We start from the raw sequence: 22,956 nt of genomic DNA, 5'->3' as shown, positions 1-22,956 counted from the left end.
CCAATGATGAGGACTTCACAATCTCCCTTGGAAGCCTATTCCAGAGTTTAACTATCCTCATCTTCATCCAGAGACTTTCAACTGATCTGCCTCTCACATCCTTCTGGACCTCAGAACAGGTGTATATATTTGTGATGTTGCAGTCCATATGCTTTATGGAAATATGCTTATGAATATGACATAACTGGAATATGCTTTACACTAAATATCCCTTGTATGGTGTCATTAGAAAGCTTGTAATCTAATAAGTGTGTTCATCCTATTTGTTTGCATGTATTATTTCTAGATCTGGAGTTAGGAAAATAAGATATAAACTTGTATCACTGATGTAAACATATTAAGTGGAGGCCATTAAGGGTGCTCCAGAAACAATCAGCTCTAAATGGCCTTAGTTACTTGAAAGCCTTCCTGTGTATGTGTGGCCAGTGCATGGGGAATGGAAACTAGGGGTCTTACAGTGACATGTGACCATGTCACTTTATAATGAAATCCATCTTAAATCTGGTACTTTTTCATTTAGAAGGAGGGGTGGGGACCCACAGAGACAAAAGATTCCTGCCTTGTGCCAAAGCTATAAAATGGGTTGGAGCAGGACAAAAGGGGCAGCCAATCATGAGAAAACCCCTGCTTACCACGTGAGATGTCTGCTGGAACTAACAAGGACTATACCGGGGAAAGGACTGGGCCCAGACTAGGGAGGAGTCTAGTCTGTGAAAGAAGCTTATTGGAACATCTCTGAGGGTGAGATATTACCTGTAATCAGTTTCTTAATGTATTAGACTTAGATTTGCGTGTTTTTGCTTTATTTTGCTTGGCGACTTACTTTGTTCTGTCTGTTATTACTTTAAATCCTGCTTTTTATACTTAATAACATCACTTTTGTTTATTAGTAAACCCATAGTAAGTTATTAATACCTGGGGAAGCAAACACCTGTGCATCTCTCTCTATCAGTGTTATCGAGGGCAGACAATTTATGAATTTACCCTGTATAAGCTTTATACAGGGTAAAACGGATTTATTTGGGATTTGGATCTGTAGCAGATTGCTGACTCACCGGCATAGTGCCTCCTGCTGGTCATCTGGGAATTATCTCAATTCCACCACCTGGAGCCCCCCCTGCTGGCCAGTGTCTTGCCTGCTGCAGGCCCCCTCTTTCCCTCCCAGACCCTGGTGCCCTTTACATTGGGGTTCTGCTCAAAGCAGTACCCCCACACCATGGGTCTCCCCTCCCAGGGGAACCCCCAACCCTCTATACCCACCTTGCCTCAGTGGTTACTGCCAGTCATCATCTAGACACTTTCCCTGGGGCAGACTGCAGTCTTTAATGGACACTCATCATTGGCAAGGGGGTTGGACCAGGTGCCTCTGCCTATCCCCGGGCTGCACTTCTGCAGCCTCTGTAGGCTTTTACCAAGGCCTCAGCCTGGGGAGTTGCCAGGCTGGAGCTGCTTTTGCCCTTCTCTAGCGCTGCTCTGCTTCAGGTACCCTTGTACTCCCAGGCAGCTAGACCCTTCCCACTCCAAAGCTGGAGTGAGACTGACCCAGCACCTCCCTTAGCCCTTATATCAGGGCCCACTGTGCCCTGATTGAGCTAGCTACACCTGTGGCCAGCTACTCAGCCAGCCTCTTTCAGCTGCTCTTAATCACTTGTCTAACTGGGTCCCAGCCACAGCCCTCTCCAAGGGCTGCTTTTAACCCCTGCTCTCCTGGGGTGGGGCAGCTGCACCTTCTATACCAATTGTAGAATACTTGGTCAGTCACTTTGCTGTGAGACTAAATATATATATATATATATATATATATATATATATATATATATATATATATAAAATGAAACAATGAATTCACACTACTGTGGCTCTTTTGTGAATGTTGATTGCTGATTTTGCTACTGAACCATTGAGGTCTGACGATCACTGCTGTAAATCTTATCCTCAGTCTTGAACAAATTTTTTGGGGGGATAATGGAGTTGGGGTTTTGTTTTTGTTTTTTGACATAATCCAGACAGAGTATGTCTGCATCCAAAGGAGGCATTTGATTATGTCATATCAACTCTGACATGTTTAGCGCTTGAGGAGAGGGACAGATATTGCAGCAGAGTGAGGTCTTGAGGAAGCTTCTCTCTTTTTCTCTCATGTTCCACTTCCCTCTCATGCCAAATAAAGTTCAGTCTGTCCCAAAAGTCGCCCCACTTTTGCAGATGTTTCACAAAACTGTCATAGGGACTCAGTAGTTCTTTGCTTGGCCTTAACCAGACTCTATCTACAAATCTCACAAGCTCTGGGTCTTCCCCAGGAACAGAATCAGACTATACAATGAAATGCAATGTGGTGTAGTCATGTTGGTCCCAGGATATTAGAGAGAAAAGGTGTCAGGTAATATCTTTTATTTGGTTCAATAAAAGATTTTACCTCACCCACAGTGTCTCTCTAAGGAAATGAAAGGCATACTGACCTTGTGTTTTTCTTCAGGCAGCTGTTCCAGGGATCTAATCCCAAGTGTCGAAATTGTACTTGGACATTATTGTGTGCTATTATCTTAATTACTTCTATAATACTTATATATGCAAATCACTTTATAGACAAATAAAAAATGAAGTCCTGGGCTCAAAGAGCTTTGTTTTGTTTTCTGTTTGGTGTTTTTTTTATTTATACACACATATGCCTCATCCCCACCCCCAAGACACGTGCATGGTTAGTTCTGTGGCTAGGAGACAGTGAAGAAAATAAGGCAAGGAGTAAAGAAAGATGACTGCAGAGAGGTAAAAATGGGGCTAATTTGATAAACAGAAGACCATACTGCAGAAGAGTAGTTCTTGTATCCTAGATAGTCCAACCTTCTGGATTCTCTGTCTCCAGACACTGATCAGAAATAGTTCCTTTTTCTGACTTATCTAAGACTGCCAATTCCACGAGTATCCCTTGGTTTGTGGGAGAAATATTTTGCCATTACATTTAAACTCCAAAATGTCAAACAGTCTGTACAATTTTTTTCCTGAACTGCAAACTCCACAAATCTTATAATTATCTGGTGGTTAAATGGAAGCAATGGAAGCATACTATTGTCTTGTGAGGTGGAGGAAGAGGGCCTAGGCTTTGGAAACAGCCTTAGAATCATCAACATATTCCTCTTCTCCTTCCTCTTTAACGTCAGTTTCCAAGAGACCATCACCAAGGCTGATAAGTAGTGTGGAGTGTCCTTGAGAAGAGAAGATGCTACATCTGCTATTACACCAGAATAATTTGATTCCCTATAGAAACACTTTCATTAAAGTCAAATCAGGCTCCTCTGTGGTCTCTTTGCTGAGCATCATTTTTAAAATTATGCTTACATGCACAATCCACTGGACCAGCATTGTGCAAGATCACAGGGACTCTTTACTTTGTTGTTGCAAAACAAGAACCACTCAAACTTTTATTTTTCTTTCTGGACCTCCCATATTAAAGCTGACAAGAACCACAAAATGAAACAGAATTGACTAACACTAAAAAGGTCCAGCTATTGAATATTAACAAATTATCTTAATTTAATACATATAACTTAACCAAAAATTAACTATGAATAACTCTCAAACCAAGCTGTACTACAACAAAGAGCACTGAAACAAGCAATGAGACCTGCTGCTTACAGAGGAAAGAAACTAGGGAAAGCCAGGCCCGGCATTTATATAGTTTTTCCACCATCTCCCTCCCCAGTGGGTTCCACCAGGGCAGCTTTAGTCTCCGTTGGCGCTCCTCAGGAGCCTCACTGGCAGGGCTACTGTGGAGCCTGTGCTGAAGCAGCATACACAGCTGCCCTTGCCACATCTCCTCCTTGCACAGGAGCAGGCTGTTTTGCGTTACATCCATTTCCTGCAAGTTCCTTGACAAAGAGGATGTTGTGGACCTTTTACACTACTACAGTTCTCCCACACTATTTTTTTTTTTGCCACCAGTGGACATTAAAGTGAATCTAGATCACAAATATGTTTAGCAAATAAGTACGTACTTTATCTGCCTTTACAGAAGCCAAAGCCAATTCCTTTTCTTTCACTGCCAATTCCAGAGAGAGTTTGGCAACAGATTCACTGGCTTCCATCAGCTTGGCGAGACCTATCAAATATAAGATAATCATGGCAGTTCAGAAAGGTGGAGAATAATGCTATATTTTTGATAATTTCTAACTCTTCTCCAATCTGCCACCTCACAACCACCCTCCAATTATTCCCCTCTCTCATTCGCCTGCCCACTAGCTCACAGTCTCCTACTCTGGGCTTCTCATCCAATCTTAGTCTCCTTTCCCTTCACTCTTCTCAGGGTCCTTGTCCTAGTGCCCCCTCTTCTCCTCCCCCATCTCCTAGTCCATGTCTTCTTGCCCAGCCAATTTCAACCCCAGGTCCCAGTTTCTTGCACCCTGCCAGACTCCACTTCAAGTCTCTTCTCCCCACTAGGGCCTTTTTCTCAATCTGCTCCTCCCACCTTTCCCCAGTCTGGCTCTTGTCCCCACTTCATTCAAGTCAGGCACCTTCCTCCTCCATGTTGTCAAGATGCCAATGGGGTGACATTGAGAGAACAGAAGAGACACTCTCCCTGCTGTCAGTTCCAATGCCCAGCCTCAGCAGCCATGAGCTGCAATTGCAGGGAAAGTCCTGCTCACCCCCAGTAGCCCAGGGATGGCAAATGCACACTTCAGTTACATGCAGGAGCTGAGATAGGCTGGAGCATGTTAGTGCAACTGGAATCTTCAGAGATTTTAGCAGCAAAGCTCTAATAAATTCCTATTAAACATATGCAAACTATGTTTTTTCAAAGTGTTATAATTTGACCCAATTTGGGCGACTTTTCATGGGAACAGCAAAGGGCATATCCCTGATACAAATGTAACTCCACATGCTGAATTTCAAATCTCTACTCCAAAGCATGGGGGACTAGATCTTCTCAATGAAATAGTTGTAAGAATTTTTTTAATATGGCAAAATAATTTATTTTTTCTAATCTCATTCTTGCAAACAGTGGACCCATTTTGACTATAACTTTTCAAAAAGTTCAATCTGAGTGTCACAGGGCAAGTGCACTCTGTCCCTCCTTTGGGGTGTAGGAAGGGTCATTACAGCCTCGCGGCTGACTCTACCAGACCACCCTTTGCCTCAGGACGGTATGGCCTAGTGGCTAGAGTCAATATGGCTGCCCTTCCTCACAGGGCTGCATGGCCTAATGGCCAGAATCAATACAGCTGCTGTTCCTTGCAGAGCTGGATGTTCTAATGGCTAGAGTCAATATGGCTGCCCTTCTACGCAGTGCTGCAAGGCCTAGTGACCAGAGTCCTTACAGCTGCCCTCTCTTGCAGGGCTGGATGGCCTAATGGCCAGAATCAATATGGCTGCCCTCTCCTGCAGGGCTGGATGGCCAAATGGCCATATTCAGTATGGCTGCCCTCTCTCACCGGGCTGGATGGCCTAATGGTCAGGGGTGGGGAGGGCGTGTGGCCGGGGTAGAGTCCCAGCCTAGGACCCTGTCAGAGGTGAGTGTACTCAAAACTGGGTCTGCAGGGATCCAACTGAAACACGCTGACTTAGTTCCTGGTCATCATAGAATATCAAGGTTGGAAGGGACCTCAGGAGGTCATTTAGTCCAACCCCCTGCTCAAAGCAAGACCAATCCCCAACTAAATCATCCCAGCCAGAGCTTTGTCAAGCCTGACCTTAAAAACCTCTAAGGAAGGAAATTCCACCACCTCCCTAGGTAACGCATTCCAGTGCTTCACCACCCTCCTAGCGAAAAAGTTTTTCCTAATATCCAACCTAAACCTCCCCCACTGCGATTTGAGACATTACTCCTTGTTCTGTCATCTGCTACCACTGAGAACAGTCTAGATCCATCCTCTTTGGAACCCCCTTTCAGGTAGTTGAAAGCAGCTATCAAATCCCCCCTCATTCTTCTCTTCCGCAGACTAAACAATCCCAATTCCCTCAGCCTCTCCTCATAAGTCATGTGTTCCAGTCCCCTAATCATTTTTGTTGCCCTCTGCTGGACTCTTTCCAGTTTTTCCACATCCTTCTTGTAGTGTGGGGCCCAAAACTGGACACAGTACTTCAGATGAGGCCTCACCAATGTCAAATAGAGGGGAATGATCAAGTTCCTTGATTTGCTGGCAATGTCCCTACTTATAGAGCCCAAAATGCCATTAGCCTTCTTGGCAACAAGGGCACACTGTTGATTCATATCCAGCTTCTGGTCCACTGTAACCCCTAAGTCCTTTTCTTCAGAACTGCTGCCTAGCCATTCGGTCCCTAGTCTATAGCGGTGCATAGGATTCTTCTGTCCTATGTGCAGGACTCTGCACTTGTCCTTGTTGAACCCCATCAAATTTCTTTTGGCCCAATCCTCTAATTTGTCCAGGTCCTACAATTTGTCTAATTTGTCTAGGTCTTACAACTGGATCAATGACTACTCCCCCTAGTCTACTTCCTACCCTGTCTTCTAGTGGTATGGTCCATGTGTCTCCTGGGTCTCCAGCCTGTGGAGCTTCTGACCGTTCCAATGCCTCCTGGGTGTCCACGGGTAGCTGGGTATCTACCCAGGTCTCAGCAGGCTTAGGCCCCTTGGTCTGGGGCTCCGGCAGCTCCTGGGTGGGAGCTTGCAATGTGTCTCCTCTCTCCTCAGCAATCCCTCCTGACTGAGCTGGGTTACCTCCTTTTATACTGGCTCTCCAATTGGAGCATGTTCAGCAGGGGCGAGGGGGGTGGCTTTCTTTGCCCACAGTACGGGGTTAACCCCTCTTGTCCAGTGCAGGGCATGTGCACCCCGTCACACTGAGGCAGACACCCAGCATGGAAAATTTCTGCCCAAACAGTTAAAGTATGGCAAAGTTATAAGAAACTAAAAACACAGTCTTATAATGGGCAGCACTGCCAATTCTGCCTACAGTAATTGTAGAGTCATAGGGTCGAAGGGACCTCAAGGGTCATCTAGTCTAACCTCAAATTGAATGAACTTATGGCTTTTCTTTTTTCTTTTTTAAAATACTACAAGCACTAGCTTCAGGCATAAAAAGCATGTAACCTCCCTCACACTTCTGCCTGTCTCAACCACTTCTCCAGCCACGTTCAACACTGTACTAGGGTAGGAGGCAAACTGACAGTTTATGCCGAATTCTCACTGCTAATGCAGAAACTTCAGAGAAAGGATTGGAGTGGTTTTGAGCTGCCTCTTCGACCCTCAAGCCAATCAGTCAGGTGTTCTTTCTAGCCATTTTCAACTTCCCCTTTCTGTTATAAAAGCTAAGTTGGGAATATTAGATATTTATGTTTAATAGAGGGAATGCTCAGATAGATGATTAAACTAGTTTTAATGCTGTATTTGTACCACTCTTATCATACAAAGGGACTTGGCCAATTGACGTTACTACCACATACAGTACTCTGAAGTAACCATCACTTGAGTGATAAGGTTTAACATACACATTTCAGGTTTGGGCTATTTGACTGTGATACAAAAAGGGAGTGATCCTAAATGATCTGTGAATGAGAAGCCCAACCATGAAACAGAGGTCATCTGGGACCATATCTAAGATTTATTTTTATTCCCTATACATCTTACCTATTTGCATGCGTTCAGCTTGTTCATTAATGTTTCCTAGCTTTTCAGAATAAACATCTTTGTAACCATTTATGAAAGAGAGATAAGATTTGGGTGTAACATGAGCTCTTCGTCGATATCTGAAAGGCAGAAATTTAAGAAAATTATAATTTAATATATAACTTTCACATAGTATTCATTGGAGATCTAAATAGTCGCACGACTGTCCAGGTCTTCAGTTTCAACTGAATTATTTTTTAAAACACAGACAGCAAATATTATATGGAAAGAGAAGCATTTCATGCAGTCAAAATGCAGCATCCCTTCACAACGATAATACTTAATGTCACCTTTTATGTGCAATTACATCTGTCCTCATCCACACAAGCTATATTAAAGTTTCTTGTACCATTTTTTATTCTTATCCTACAATGGGAATAGGGTAATGAAGTTGCCACATACTTGTGATTATTATGGATGGCTTTTGAATTTATCAAATACAAACTTCACTTCTGTATTAATAAACTGTAAAAGACAATTATTTCTTCATATATTACAATGCCATAAACATTATTCCATAAATAGTAATAATATTTTTTGTGGTTGCTCAATTTTTAAATTTGTACAGAATGTTACCTTTGGAAATAATTCTCACAGTTCTCAGAAACTATATCATGAAAGAGGCCCATAGTTTCTACTACTTGTGCTTTAACTTCAGAAGAACAAACAATATTAAATTCTGAAAGGAAGTAACTGGCTACAGCAACAAGGGCTTCTTTAGGCCACCGATTGAACCAGTCCATAGTGCAGCCTGATATCAGACCAGGAAATTTCAAAGAACGTGCGCGGAACTTCTCACCAACCTAACAAAAGTAACAGTTTTAAAACAATGCTTAATATAGTGTGTGTGATACCATATCTGATTTTATCCAAAACATTAACATGTACATAAAATTTAAGCATTTTTTTCTCATTCTGTTTTACCATTATAACATCATGCATAACTTTTACCCTATATCTGCATCCTATTCTTTTTTATTATCTTGATATCCTCAATAAAATTAATAAAACATTAGAAAAAAAACTCATATTAAAGATGAATGCTACTTAGTGTTTTAAAACTTCAGTTAGTTGTACATTAATTTCAATTAAAAGCTTGACATCCACTCACACCTGCTTTGAGGGCTCTTGTTTTTCCAGCAACAATCAAGGACTTCAGTAAAACCTAAAATACTGAAAAACTGCATTCACTGCTTGATATATGCCCTGACTCTTCAAATTATAAACCTTGAATGATCACATCATGTTTTATATGGGAATGTACCCACAAAAATAAACAAGATAGTTACAAAAAGAAAACTCACTGGAGAAAAGCAGAGAACAACATGCAAATTCTTCTTTGACCGTGATATAAAATACTCATAAAGATTATCAAATGTAGGAGGAAATCGAGGCAGCTCTTTTTTCATCACAGATATTAATCCTTGTGTAATTTCATCCAGCTCATCCCGAGCAAATAAATTGGAAATCTTTGTACAAAACCAAAATGCATAGGAAAAGAAATTGCATTAATTTAACTGAATGATAATATATTTCATAATTGTAATCTATCTTTCCATCTATCTGTCTCTACACACACAGAAACAATTTAGATGAACTAAGGACCAAATTCTTCCCTGATTTAAAACCCTGAGCAACTTCATTAAAGACAATGGATGTTAGGGAAAAATAAAGCCCTAAACTAGCAAGGACACCCTTCGGTAATGGTGGCCTTTTAAATACCCTCCTCACTTATTTTCTCCCTAATGCTTACATAATCTGTCCAAATCAAGTTCACATTGGAGCATGGCTGCATGAGGAAATACTGTATTTTTATGAGCATCAAAAGGTATTCTTGCAAGAGTACTGACGTAAATCCAGAAATTTATATTGAGATTCAGTTGGGGCCCCGAATGTCCCAAATTTGAGATATTTGGGATTTAGATCCTTTCTAGCCCCATTAATTATTACAAAAATCAATGGCAATCAGGTGTTAAGAGCAAATATTGAAATTTTTTATTGCTAAAGTATACTGCCATTTTGAGGATCTAACCTCTCCTGAAGATAGCAGATTGTTAAGGTATTCCAGAAATGCTTCATCTTTTATTTCATTATCAGTGAAAATGAAAGTGATGCCTTTTCCTTCTGCACCCGCTACTCTATATAGAAGTTTCAGATCATCTGTCAGATTGGAAACATTATAGGATCTATGAGGAAAAAGAGAAATTACAAATTTGCTTAATACACAATACAGAATCTTTGCAATTTTTCAAATTATATTTAATATATAATTTGTAGAACAAATCATGACTATAATATCCACACACTTCAGTGAGGGGAAGATCCATCTCCCTGTGAAATAAACTGAAAGACTCAGGCTCAATTCAGGAAAGCATTTAAGCACGTGCTTCAGAGCTTTGATGGGTAGTTATGATTTGCTGAATTAGGGTCCTAGTGAGCAGCCAATGATGCATAAATGAATCAGAGTGTAACAATTTTTTTGTTTACTGTTTTTAAAGATAGTGTTTAAAATAAAGATTAAAATACTTACATTTCCTCAAAAACATCAGGTTCTAGTTTTGGAGAGACAAATAACACAATATTTTTTCATTTCTTACCTGGTTAAAGTTATCTGAAATATTCTGTATCCAGCTATAAAAGAGGCCAATCTTGAAAGACTCTGTTTTCCAGAACCACCAACTCCTACAAGTAAAGCATTTCCACATGCAGTCCGAATTATTCGTGAAATCTATACAGAAAAAATACAAGTAATCTGTGCTGTGTTTAGCTAGTTATAAAAGATTAGCAGAGTTAAATATCTGTTTTACTCCAAATATTATCTGGGAGGGTATTTTTGAAGACCTTTCCCATAGAGAAAAATAAGGCCCCTTCTTCCAAATAAAGCAATAGTATCTGAAGAGATTCATGTGACTTCAGTGAAAGGGCTGCATTTTAAGAACATAGCTTCTAATTTATGAGTTGCATGTGGGATTTAAAATAAATATGTTTAGGATTTGTGTTTAACTGTAGATTTAAGATTGAAATTTTCCAAGCTTAATCTCCTAATGAGTGGGACTTTAAAAAATAACACCACAAAAGCCACTTTTAATTAGCAGAAGAGTGAAAAAACCCACACTTCTACACTTATAGAAATGTTTGCAATTTTTTTTCTAAAAACACCTCTTGATTAAAAGGTAGAGAAATGAAAACAGAGTATGGAAATATCTTTCACTGAAAAGAAGAGCCTTTCAGTGCTCTGGTGAAAACTTGCTTTCCTTTGACCAAGTTATGAGCTTTCAAGAATTACAGTCTGTCCATATAGGTGTGCGGTAATTCTCCAAAAAGGGCCATATTTTGGAGTTTAACGTACCCACCCTACACACACCAACATCATATATAATTTAAAATCTTATATTATGTACATTTAGATGAGGTATAATGTGGAACTGCCAAAAGATGTCATAAGCCAGTAGGTGAGGTGAAACAAGGGTACCCAACATGAGAAGGTGTCATTTTTTTGCACAGTTCCAGAAACACTGCAGCATGACCATGACTATAGTTTGTACTGTTTAAGTTAATTTCAATACCTTAATGTGGTGTTTATTGGTCAAAGCTAACAAATGACAATGTATTAAAAGATGATTATTAGTTTTGCATGGGCAAATATTTTTTTCCCAAGAATAATGAAATTGTTTAGCATGTGGCAAAAATGGTAAATATCAAAATTTTGCAATATACTAACATAAAATATTTTCACATCACATATTCTTAATTGTCAAAGTATCTCACAAGTGATTATAATAGTTTTCTATATTTTCAATTGAAATTTGCCCAACAGATCAGGCTCACACTTAAGGTTGTGTACCAGTAGCAGTAGATTGCATCTACATAGGTTGTACTGCATAGTGGGTTGAAATAAATGTCCATGTATTCCTAATGTAATGCTTCTCCATTTGTAAGATTTGTACATAATATGTAGCATCTAGTCTGCATGATAAAAGGTTTTAATTTGTGACTCTATCCTAAGGGCTTATCTACATAGGGAAATAGCCCAGAATAGGTATTGTAGAATAATTATTTCACAATAACTATTCCATACTAGCTCCCCATGTGGACACTCTTATTCCACACTAAAGGTACATCTATGCTGCACTCTGCTTTTGGTGGTATGTAGAGTACATACACTATCCACACCCCTAGCATGGGAACAGTGTTGATGGTGAGGCACTGCTTAGGTCAGTAGAGTAAGGACATGCCTGAATCCTGTGGGTATATACCAGGGTATGTACCCTACTCATCAAAGCAGTGCCTCCCTCATCTGCACTGCTATTTTTAGCAATGTAGTGTCCCCCTGCCTCCCTGTTGCTGGAGTCTTTCCCTAAAGCAGAGAAAGGCTCCAACAGCAGGAAAAGTTCTGGCAACTCCCTGCAGCATCAACCTTTCCCTTCCACAGGAAAAGACTCCTGCAGTGCAGAGCTGCCAGTAGCTTTCCAGGCAGTGGGAAAAGGTTTTGGAGGTGGGAGGCAGTGGGAAAGGCTCTGGCCAGTGGAGATATTGCCTAAGAGTGCCTTTTTGCAGTTTAGCTTTATCCAAAGTGGCACTCTTAGTACTATAGTGTACACATGGGCAGTTAGTATGGAACAGCTATTGTGGTTTAAATTCACACTCTAGCTTATTTCACAATAGCTTCCCCATATAGACAAGCCCTAAGACTGCCATTTTTGCTGTTTGCAAACAATGAAACCATAACTCACTGTTATTGTATAATACATCTGCCTTCAGTGCTTCCTTTAATACAGTTAGTCAATATATATTGTCTTCTTAATGCATAGTTTTACATTTATTTAAAGGGGCTTTCATATTCCATTCTTTACTGATTTCTTTATACTGTTAAAACCCTTCTGTATATTCCTCAGATCTTTCTTTATATTAACATCTAACTTTGTATTGTCTTTGCATGGTAATTTTTGAGATTATGCAGCTTGCTCCATCCACCACATAACATGTGCAAATTGAAAAAGACTGTCCCCTTACCAAGCCTTCTGAACATCACTCCTTGCTTCCTTCCAAGAACATTTAGCTTTTACACACAACTACCCTCTATCCCCTACCTGACAATTCCAAATTCAAATGGTCAGTTTAGTTCTACTATTCATGTGACTCATGAGGTCCAGTCACCTAAATTAAATGTATTATTAAATGCTGTATAAACAAAACCTTAACAAGATGTGTCATTGCATCTTTAAAAAACACCAAATCAAGAAATGATCCCCTAATGGCTTCATTGTATTGCCTCTGGTACATTTGCAATTTTTCACACAGAAATTCAAAGCTCGGGATCTGAAAGAGAGAGAAAAAAGCAAGAAAAATAACAATATTTATAGATAGTCCTAGCATATTAGTGTAACTACAGAGGTAAAAACACTTATCTGAATAAAATTATGTAGACAAACTTTTACTTCCCAGTTACCTGAGATCAATCCATCTGCTGCATCCATAGACTCTCTCTTTTAGAACTGTGTCTCATAATATAGTCAGGAACTGTTAACAGCATTTAGAAGTAAAATAGGCTTGCAGGCTCTGACATGGCACATAAACTGCATCTTTACAAGGAATCCTGCCCTTAGCTCCTGGTTTTTTCACTTGTTCTTATATCTAGAACACTGGTGTTCTTATTAGTTCCTTCAGGATTTATTTGCTTGTGGCTTATTTATATTGGGACAGATTCTCAGCTGTGCTGAATTTACACTTTGCACTATTGAGGAAAGTAAGACGAAAAGGTGGCTCAAAGCCATGTTTTCAGCTCCCCTGAATCTTGGACAGTTGTGGATTGAAACAGTTCTGCAAGTAATTTAAAACATCTTAGGGGCTCAATTTGCTGAGTCACAGAGTTGAAGAAGACTAACCCGTCTTTGTGGAGGAGTCTCTGGAGTGGTCTCAGCTGGTGTAGAGGAATGCAGAGACCAACAACTCAGCTAAACTCTCAACCCCCTGTTCTGGCAGACTGATGGCTAGAAATAATGGCAAACATGAGCTTGAAACAATCATGGCAGTATTCCCCTTTCATGGCTTCTGAGAAGGTCTCATTATAGATGAAACAACTCTGAACCTTTGGCTTGTTCCATTTGACCTGCTCCACCATGATGGGGGAGGGAGAATACATGGAGAAAAATAACTTGTTGGGGGGATCTTCTTTGAAGAACAAAGCCCAAAAATGTTGTCCCCTAAAGGAGAACAGAAAGTAGGGGAAATAATTTTCTTGTTGCTGCCCCAACATTAGCATTAAAAGCTAGGATTGCAAAGGATACGGAGAATGCTGAAAGATCACTGGCACAGAAGTGGTCCACTAGTTTCAGGAAGATAGGTACAACCAAAATGTCTCACACTACAGAAGGGTTAGGAATCAGACATTTGCTAGAAATTCAATCTAAAATTTCTTTGCTTAATTTCACCTATAATTCCTAATTATATCTCCTTGTATGAGTCAAAAGAATCCACCTCCTTCTTTGGGGTTTACACACTTCAAATACTTATGCACAACTATATTGTCTCTGTCTGTTGGCCAAAGTAACAATATGCAAATGTATTTTTTTAAAATCTTTCCTCATAAATCAATCCCTACATTTATAGTGCTCTTTTCTGCATTGATTCAATTTTTTCAACAACTTAATGATAATTAGCTTGCCAAAACAGAACACAATATTTTAGGTGCAGTTCCAACAGCCATACATGGAAAGGGACAAATGCCTCCTCTGCTTTGAGATATGAGGTTTCTTTATATACTGATAAAAATTATGTTGGCATCTCACAAGTAAATTTGCAGTCTACTGTCAACCCAAGTCTCTTTCATCATTACTGTTTTTCAGGAATCTCCCCCCACGGATCTGTGTATTGGATTATTTTCCCCAGATGTAGTATGTTTGCATTTTTCCAGAATGGATCTTATTTTATTACTTCTTTAAATGGGCAAAACCATCACCTAAGTGTAATATCACAGTTTCAGCCCATAATTATGTTGAAAATTTATTTGTGCATATAATACATGGTCAACCCTCAGGCCTGCCTGTAATTTTCCTTTCACTTAGGTGTATGATTGGTTTTACACTCTTAAATGCCACTTAATCAAAAAGTTTTAGGGCCCAATTGGTATACAATTGCCTATTTTACATGTACATTCAGGCACATTATTTTGAAAACACAGCCTTGCGTGAAAATATTTCCCATAGAGGTTCAAACTGACTTACATTGTCTAATGGAAGCTACCACAAAAAGTTGCTAAGTCAATTTTTTCTAGCAGGGGGAAAAATGCCAGCTAGAAAATTTGCTGCCAAACACAGATAAACTATACTAACAATTAAAATGTACTTAAAACCAACAAAGAAAAGTTACATTTGAACTATAACACATTAAAAAAGCATCAGACACAAGTAGCTCCAAGTCATGGGCAGATGGGAAAAAAAAAGTAAAACTGAGGTGGAAAGGAGGCTGAGCATCCTTTTATTTAGAAGGTCTTGCAGTGACTGCTTCAAGGCTTGAGAAAGTACCTTTCACTTCGCTCTTCAACACCAACCTCCTGTTTGGCCTTGACAATGACTTTCTTTACAAATGAAGTAAAACACGCGGCCACTGCTGCTCTTCCTGAATTAACATTATCTTGTGTGTTATGAAAGAAGAATCTCAAATTGTTTGTACCAACCCCAAAAGAAAATAGTGATTTTAGATCCTCTATTTATCCTTCAGGATTTAAAATTTCACTGATATTCTTCAGTGCTGTCTTAAAGGGCATGCTGCGGGCTGCACAGGAGCACACAATCCTGTTGGTTCTTAAAACTGTTTCACTAATTCTGTGTAGCCGAAATAAGTCTTTAAGACTGGAGAACAGTGAAGTGAAGTGGAAGAGAATGAACAGCCTATATTTATATCAGGTGGATTGTTTACCACATTTTAAATTGCTTTTTAAAGATGTAGATTTACATGATTAACTGTAAACTAATTTGACCAACCTAAAAATGTATTCCCTAAACCAAAATTTGTGCATTTATTTGATAAAACTTTCAATATGATCCCAACAATATAGTACATTTAATAAGTAAAAAAAAACCCTTGAATGCCTAATTTTTAAGGTGTAAAATAAAATACCATTTCATAAACTTTTGGTGCTTCAAATACAAAATCTTCAGGTTCATCACCAGTTGGTTCAGGCATATCCTGTAAAAAATCTACAAAATATGGTTCAGCCTGGAGAATTGATGCTAATCCTGGATCCACATGTTCCTCGATTGCTTTAGTAGTGGCTTTATCAAACCAAGCTACATCTTCATCATTAACAAATCTACAAGACATAGATTAATACAATTTAAAAGAATGGAAAAACTTTTTAGCTAAAAAGGAATGAAAATAGTTAAACACTGAAATGACTCAAGTAAAACTTTAGCGAAACACAAATTAGATAATGATAGCCACTGAAATTTAAGTGCCACTATGTTTTACAAGTACACTAGTCATATCTCTATAATACAGAATAATTTAGCTTTCTGACTTTCATCCAGTTAGGACAGAACATTTAATTTATCAGTTAAATAAGGGGAAATGATTCACTGATAGCTGTGCTTAATCAAAGCCCTACCTTTTCTCCCCTCTTACTTTGGGATTCAGTACATCTAAAGTTATGATGCCACCTCTCAGACAGCAAGGAAACAAAAAAATAGTGAAAAGAAGAGGGGATATACCTGTGTAGGCTGATTTCACAACTTGTTCCTTCAGACTGCTCTTATACCAAAATCCACAAATAGCAGAGGAAAGGCAAACAAAGAAGAAAGAATACAGAGGAGAGGAAGGGAGGAATGCAGGATGGGAGAAAACAGAGAACACTGATACAGTTACTGGTGAGGAATTTTCCCTAGTTAAACCTTCTCCTTTGATTCTATCCTGCATATGGATTCAAACAAGCTAACAGAATTAGCAAGCAGTTACTTTAGTAGAGGGAGTGTGATTTCTTAAGAAACAGCTAGGAACACTCTGCTCGGTGGTGGTAGATAAGAGTGTGAGAGGTTCTAGAAAAGGGAAAAGTGGGCAGCTAAGAACAACTCTGAATCACAGATATTTAAATGTGCTGATATTCACAGCCTTCTTTTCTCCTCCTTCTCAGAGATGAAATATTTGGGGGGTGGAAAGAACAGGGCAACCCCAAATCAGACAGCTGTGAGCACATCTCTGTGCTTTTGGACGAGGAGGCAAAAATATTGAAGAATTGAGGGGTGGAGTCAGCCTGTATATAACCCCTAAATCTCATTATTAGTCTACTAGCATTCTGACAGATGGCACCATAACACTAGCTGTGTTGAACCCAAAGCAGGGTAGGAGAAGACAATACATGAACATTATATAAATACATTCATCTTTCATGTCCCTTTATGTACTTTGGTATTGTCCAATCAATGCAGAATGTGAACATATTCAGTAAACTGATATCACACAAATTGCATGCCAAATGTAAAGTCTTTCGCTCTAGAGCTGGCTCTCCCTAAAAGGGTTTTATTTTGAAGCTTCATGGCATTTATGAATGGATATGGTCCTGACTTCAAATTCAAATTGAGTGTCATCTTTCTTCTTCCATTAAACAAGGCATTAATGTCTGTACAAATATATACTTTTGTTTCTCATAATGTGCAGCGGTAAGCATAATTTAGGGCACAAAGAAATTTATGAACAGATAATGTACTCTACAATTGATTTATGTTGAGTAGTCTTTCTCATACTATGGGGGCAATGAGAGTGTCTGGCTGGAGCAGGAAACTCTTGTCTTACTTTCTTTTATGTAAGCAGTGTCAGGATGAGCTCCACCCTGACATCTGGTGGTGAGGTATGGCAAGTTGTGGAAAACAACTTCAGGGGCCCATCTCATTTGCATAGACACACCCACCCCACCTAGCATGAGGCCATAGCTGCCCAAATGGTCACTTTGGCTGCTGTGGGATCCCCAGTGTCTCTGTTATTGGGGCAGGAAGAATAAATTGTTATTACCCTGATTATGGGAACTGTGCTTGGAACTGGAGTCGGCCTTTTGTTATGATGGAGGGACTCACCATCAACTAAGTAGCACTTGCTAGGCAAGGGTCATGGGTTCCAAAACTCTTGAGAGACAGGTATTAGTACCTGGTGGTGTGGGCCCCTTTGTGAGGGTGTGAAACACCAATTGCACCTCTGTCTCTCTCCACTGTGGAATGTCAGAACTAATTTTGGGTCTATTAAGAGTCTTGCTACAGGTACTGTGCTGTATTCACTTTGGCCTTATGGTGCACCAGCACTAAGGCTCCCACTACTATGAGCTGAAATCACTGAGCACTATGTCAAGTAGTGGGGAGCCGGAAGATCTAGAGTGCAGTGGTGCTGTTCATGGATAGGCTGGCGGAGCGTTCGTGAGACGGTGGAGCGGAGCTGTGCAGAGCGGAGCCGTTTGTGAGACAGCGGAGCTGTGCAGAGAGGAGCCGTTCGTGAGACGGTGAAGCGGAGCAGAGCCGTTCGTGAGACGGCGGGGCGGAGCGGAGCTGTGCAGAGCGGAGCCGTTCGTGAGACGGCGGAGTGGAGCTGTGCGGAGCGGAGCTGTGCAGAGCGGAGCCGTTCGTGAGACGGCGGAGTGGAGCTGTGCGGAGCGGAGCTGTGCAGAGTGGAGCTGTTCGTGAGAGAGCAGAGTGGAGCAGAGCCGTTCGTGGCGGAGCAGAGCCGTTCGTGAGACGGCGGAGCGGAGCCCTGTGGGGCAGTCAGCTTCAGGTCACGTAAGGTGCCCCTTACCTCTTCCCCCCCCCCCACAGGCACATTTTTAGCCAGACTGGAGAGTAACACTCTGCAGATGAACTTTTGAACTCTGGGGCTGGACTTTTTGGACTTTGGGTGATTTGTGGATTGCTGGACTCAAGAGACATTTGGGTTCTGGGACTCAAGAACCCGAGGGAAAGGATGTGGCCCAATTTGTTGGGGTGGGTCTTTGCTCATGGTTTGGTTAATGAACACGAGTTGTGATGTTTCCCCAATTTAATGCTGATGTCGTTTACCTCATGTTATTAAAGATTCTCTGCTACACCGAGACTCTGAGCTTGCGAGAGGGGAAGTATTGCCTCTTTGAGGTGCCCAGGGGGTGTGTAAGATTTTCCCAGGTCACTGGGTGGGGGCTCGAGCCAGTTTTGCATTTGCTTTGATGAGAGGGAACCCCTGCGTACTGAACCCGGCCCTTGCTGCTATCAACTTGGCCTGGCAGAAGGGTTATATTTATAATCCTGAGATTAAGAAAATTAAGAAAATGCAAATTGCTGCATAGAATTTTAGATTTCCTCTATGAACTCCCTCAGCTCTGCTGGAATCTTGTGCATCCAGAGGGGCGATAGGAACTAAGCAGGTTTTTCCACTAAGAGATTCCTCCTACTCCCTAAGAGCTACTGTGGCACCAGCACTGAGCTCAGGGAAACTGTCTGCCTTCCTCCACTCACAGTTCTCCCTTGCTGACATTCAGACAGTGTGGAACTCCCTAGGGAGAAGGGAGAGGCAGTAGCCAATGGATTCAGGACATTTCTGGCAGAGACAGAGATTCATGGTGAAGCATGCTTGCTATATAAGGGGCTTTAGACAGAAACGATTAGAGGGATCAGTTCAAGTGAGAACAGGTTCAGAAAATGGGATGGGAGAAGAGATGGGTGTCAGAAGGACAGCCTGGTGCGTGGACTCAAGAGGGACCAGGGGAGAGAAAGGGGACAGGCTCTGTGAATAGGGACACAAGGAAAACAGGCTGAGGGAATGGGGGAAAGAGAGGCTCAATGTGTAACTTTTAACTTTTTTGTGTGTGTTTTAGCTATCATTTGCTGCAGTCTACATGCCAATGTATATTTAGCCTGGTTTTGCTTCATCCATATTACCAGAAGCCTGTCGTCAGTATTTTGGAAAGCTTCAGCTTTTATAACTTTATCCCCTTCCTTATACCAGAAGATTATTGGAATATAAAAATTAGAGCCTGCCTCCACTTGACTACCAGAGGCAAGCATTGTGAAGGAGAGGTTACTCACCTTGTGCAGTAACTGGCATTCTTCAAGATGTGCATTCCTGTGGGTGCTCCACGTCAGATACCCTGCGCCTTTGATCAGAGATTTTTGGTAGCAATGCCCATTTGACCCACACTTGTACCCTACATATCCTCGTGTCCCATACTGAGGCTATATAGGGCTGTGCAGGCAAACCACCCTCAGTTCCTTCTCTACTGCAAAGTCCCACAGAGGAAACCCTGAAACAGAGAGGAAGAAAGGTGGATAGTGGAGCACTCACAGTGACACAAATCTTGAAGAACTCCAGTTACTGCACAAGATGAGTAATCTCCTTCTTTGTCCCTGTGGGTGTTCTACTTCAGGCGACTCCATGGCAGTAACCCCTTACGGAGGTGGGAATTTTGGAACAGAGGTTATCACAAAAGAAAGAACTGTGTTGCATACTGAAGCATGTGATCTTGCAGGTGAACCAAAGCATAATGGGTGAAAAATGTATGCACTGAGGATCATGCTGCAGACCTGAAGATTTCAGCAATTGAATGTCCTTAAGTAGGGAAATGCTGTAGACTGTGCTCTAGTAGAATGCGCAATCACTTGTAGAGGAGGTGCAACCTCAGCCAAACTATAATAGGCAATAAACGCATCCAGAAATCCAGTGAGAAAATGAAGTCAGAGGCTCCCTTAGACCTATCTGTAATACAAATAAAGAGTCTAGGAGACTTCCTGAATGCCCTAGTGCTGTCCAAGTAAAAGGATAATGACTTCTTAACATGTAATGCATGAAAGGCAGATTCCTGTGTAGACTGATGCAGCTTAAGAAAGAAAACAGAAAAGTGAATAGTTTGGTTAATGGCCACTAAAATCCATCTTCAGAGACAGATGTAGCAGCAGGCACATAGTTATTGGCCCTAAATTAACCTTGATGGAACTCATAGAAAGGCCTGATGTTTTCAATTCCAGCAGCTAATCCAAGACAGTGGAAAAATGACTGGACAGGTGAACGATGAAGCCGGTTATACCAGAGATGATATAGTCTCCATGTCTGAAGGTAAGTGTGTCTTGTAGATTCCTTTCTGCTACTTAAAAGTACATGTTGTACTCCTGATGAACAGGCTGCCATTAATCCCAAGAACCATTGAGGAACCATGCTTGTGCTTGCAGAATGTTCAGATTGGGGTGAAGCATCTGACCTGCATCCTAAGACAACAGCCGAGGTTTGGTAGGGGAGCTGCCACAGAGGGTGAGGGGTGAGTATGATGAGGTAAGGAAACCAAACTTGTCTTGGTCAAGTTGGTGCAATCAAAATTACTTTGGGTTGGTCCAGTCTGATCTTGATGAAGATCTTTAAAAGCAAAGGAATTGGAGGATATGCATAAAAAAGACTTTTTGTCCATGTAATGAGGAAAGCATCTGCTAGAAACTGGGGATCGAGTTCCCCTCTGGAATAGAATTTCCTGCACTTTGTGTTGGCTGCTGGGGCAAAAAGGTCAACCTCTGGAAATCTCCACAATAGAAATATTCTGTTGAGGACTTGAATCCAACTCCCATATGTAATTTAGGGACATATTTCTGCTGAGGTCATCTGCCATGATGTTTTGAATACCTGGGAGGTAAGATGCTGAGATGACTATCTGGTTGGTTATGAACCAGTTCCAAAGTTTTATCCCTTCAGAGCAGAGTGGGGTGGGGGGGGGGAACACGCTCCACCCTGACGATTAATATAATACACACAAGCTATGTAGTCTGTCATGATCTTGATGGATTTGTTTTTTACAAGGGAAAGAAAGTGGTCTCAAGCATTTCTGACTACTATTAACTCCCACAGATCGATGTGCAGCATTGTTCCTATTGTGACTACTTGCCTTGGACTGTGTGAGGATCCAAGTGAGCCCCCCCATCCCAAAAGGAAAGTGTCTGATGTAACACGATGGTAGGGGGATTCTGGCTGAACAGGACTCCTGCACAAATCTTGGAAGGATTCTTCCACCAGGTGAGTGACTGTAGGACCTGGCTGGGTATAGATACCTGCTTGTATAGACTGTGTTTGTTCATACACAAACTGTCCTGACCACTCCTGGAGACACTGAAGGTGCAACCTGGTGTTTTGTGTCACAAAAAAGCAAGCTGCCATGTGTCTCAGCAGTTGCAGACATGCCCTTGCTGGAACTTGAGTACGGAGTTACACTTTTTGAATAAGATCCTTTAGAGCAAGGAACCTGTCAGGAGGGAGATATGCTCTGCCTGTTATTGAATCCTGAAATGCTCCTGTAAAGAGTATTTTCTGCATAGGGGTCAAGATTGATTACTTGAGATTCATCTGCAGGCCTAGCCTTCGAAATAGTGAAGTTGTTGTTAGAACTGCCAACCACACCTCCTGATAAGATCAACCTCTGAGGAGCCAGTTGCCCAGGTAGAGAAAGACAGTTATTCCTACATGAGGATATAGGCAGCTACAACAGCCATTATTTTTGAGAACACCCCTGGGGCAGAAGGCAGACCAAAGGGTCAGGCCAAGTATTGGTAATGATTGTGATTGAATGTGAAACAAATAAATCTTTTCTGAGAGAGATTAATTTCTACATGGAAGTAGGCATCTTTGAGGTTGAGGGTCAGAGACCAGGCCCCAGATTTGGGGAGGTAATTATAGCTGCTAGGGACACCGTTCTGAATTTCAGATATCTGACATGTTTGTTCAGTTGTCTGAGATATCATAGTGGCCTCTGCCACTCTTTTTCTTGGGTATCACTAAATATCTTGAGTGGTATCCTTGTCCTCTGTCTTGAAGTGGAACTGGTTCTATGGCCCCTAGACTTAGGAGCATTGAGATCTCCTGTGACAGCAAATGATTCTGAGAGGGGTCCCTAAAGAGGGATAGGGGGTGGGAGGGCAGGATGGATGTAAATTGGTTAGTATAAACTGATGCAATGGCTTCCAAAACCCATTTGTCTGATATTATAGCCTCCCATGCCCAAATTGAAAAAGGGGGGTTGTGTCATGCAGCCAAGAAACCTTAATTATTGGGAGGTTTGGACTCTTGACCAAACCATCCAAACTGGAGTTTGGACAATATTGATGGCTGGGATGATGCAGCCAAGGTAGTTGCAGGCTGCTTTTTAGAAAATCTTGACCTCTTAGCTGGTAGTTCTGGTGGCCTATGGAAGGCAGAAAATTGTGCCAATTTTATTTGCAGGTGTTGCCCCAGAGTCCTTCATGGTATGAAGCAAATCATCCAGGAAATCTGTGAAGAGCTTGTAACCCTCAACAGGTAAATCTTCCACCGTGGATTGCACTTCCAATGGAAAACCACACAATTGAAGCCAGGAAACTTGT

At 41.2% G+C, this 22,956-nt stretch overlaps 1 protein-coding gene across 1 annotated transcript in view; it reads right to left on the bottom strand.

The window, feature by feature from the left end:
- The window catches only part of DNAH8 (dynein axonemal heavy chain 8), a 612,643-nt gene that overhangs the window by 94,178 nt on the left and 495,509 nt on the right, over positions 1 to 22,956 (bottom strand). The window contains exons 61-68 of the mRNA XM_037895538.2: positions 15,737 to 15,929; positions 12,815 to 12,937; positions 10,216 to 10,346; positions 9,651 to 9,804; positions 8,923 to 9,087; positions 8,195 to 8,421; positions 7,580 to 7,698; positions 3,990 to 4,093 (exon numbers count right to left, since the gene is read on the bottom strand). Coding sequence (XP_037751466.1) covers positions 3,990 to 4,093; positions 7,580 to 7,698; positions 8,195 to 8,421; positions 8,923 to 9,087; positions 9,651 to 9,804; positions 10,216 to 10,346; positions 12,815 to 12,937; positions 15,737 to 15,929 — 1,216 coding nt within the window. The remainder of the gene's footprint in view (positions 1 to 3,989; positions 4,094 to 7,579; positions 7,699 to 8,194; positions 8,422 to 8,922; positions 9,088 to 9,650; positions 9,805 to 10,215; positions 10,347 to 12,814; positions 12,938 to 15,736; positions 15,930 to 22,956) is intronic.

This window comes from Chelonia mydas, chromosome 3, assembly GCF_015237465.2.
Source record: "Chelonia mydas isolate rCheMyd1 chromosome 3, rCheMyd1.pri.v2, whole genome shotgun sequence".
Taxonomy (NCBI): domain Eukaryota; kingdom Metazoa; phylum Chordata; order Testudines; family Cheloniidae; genus Chelonia; species Chelonia mydas.
This window is presented reverse-complemented; position numbering and strand designations above follow the sequence as displayed.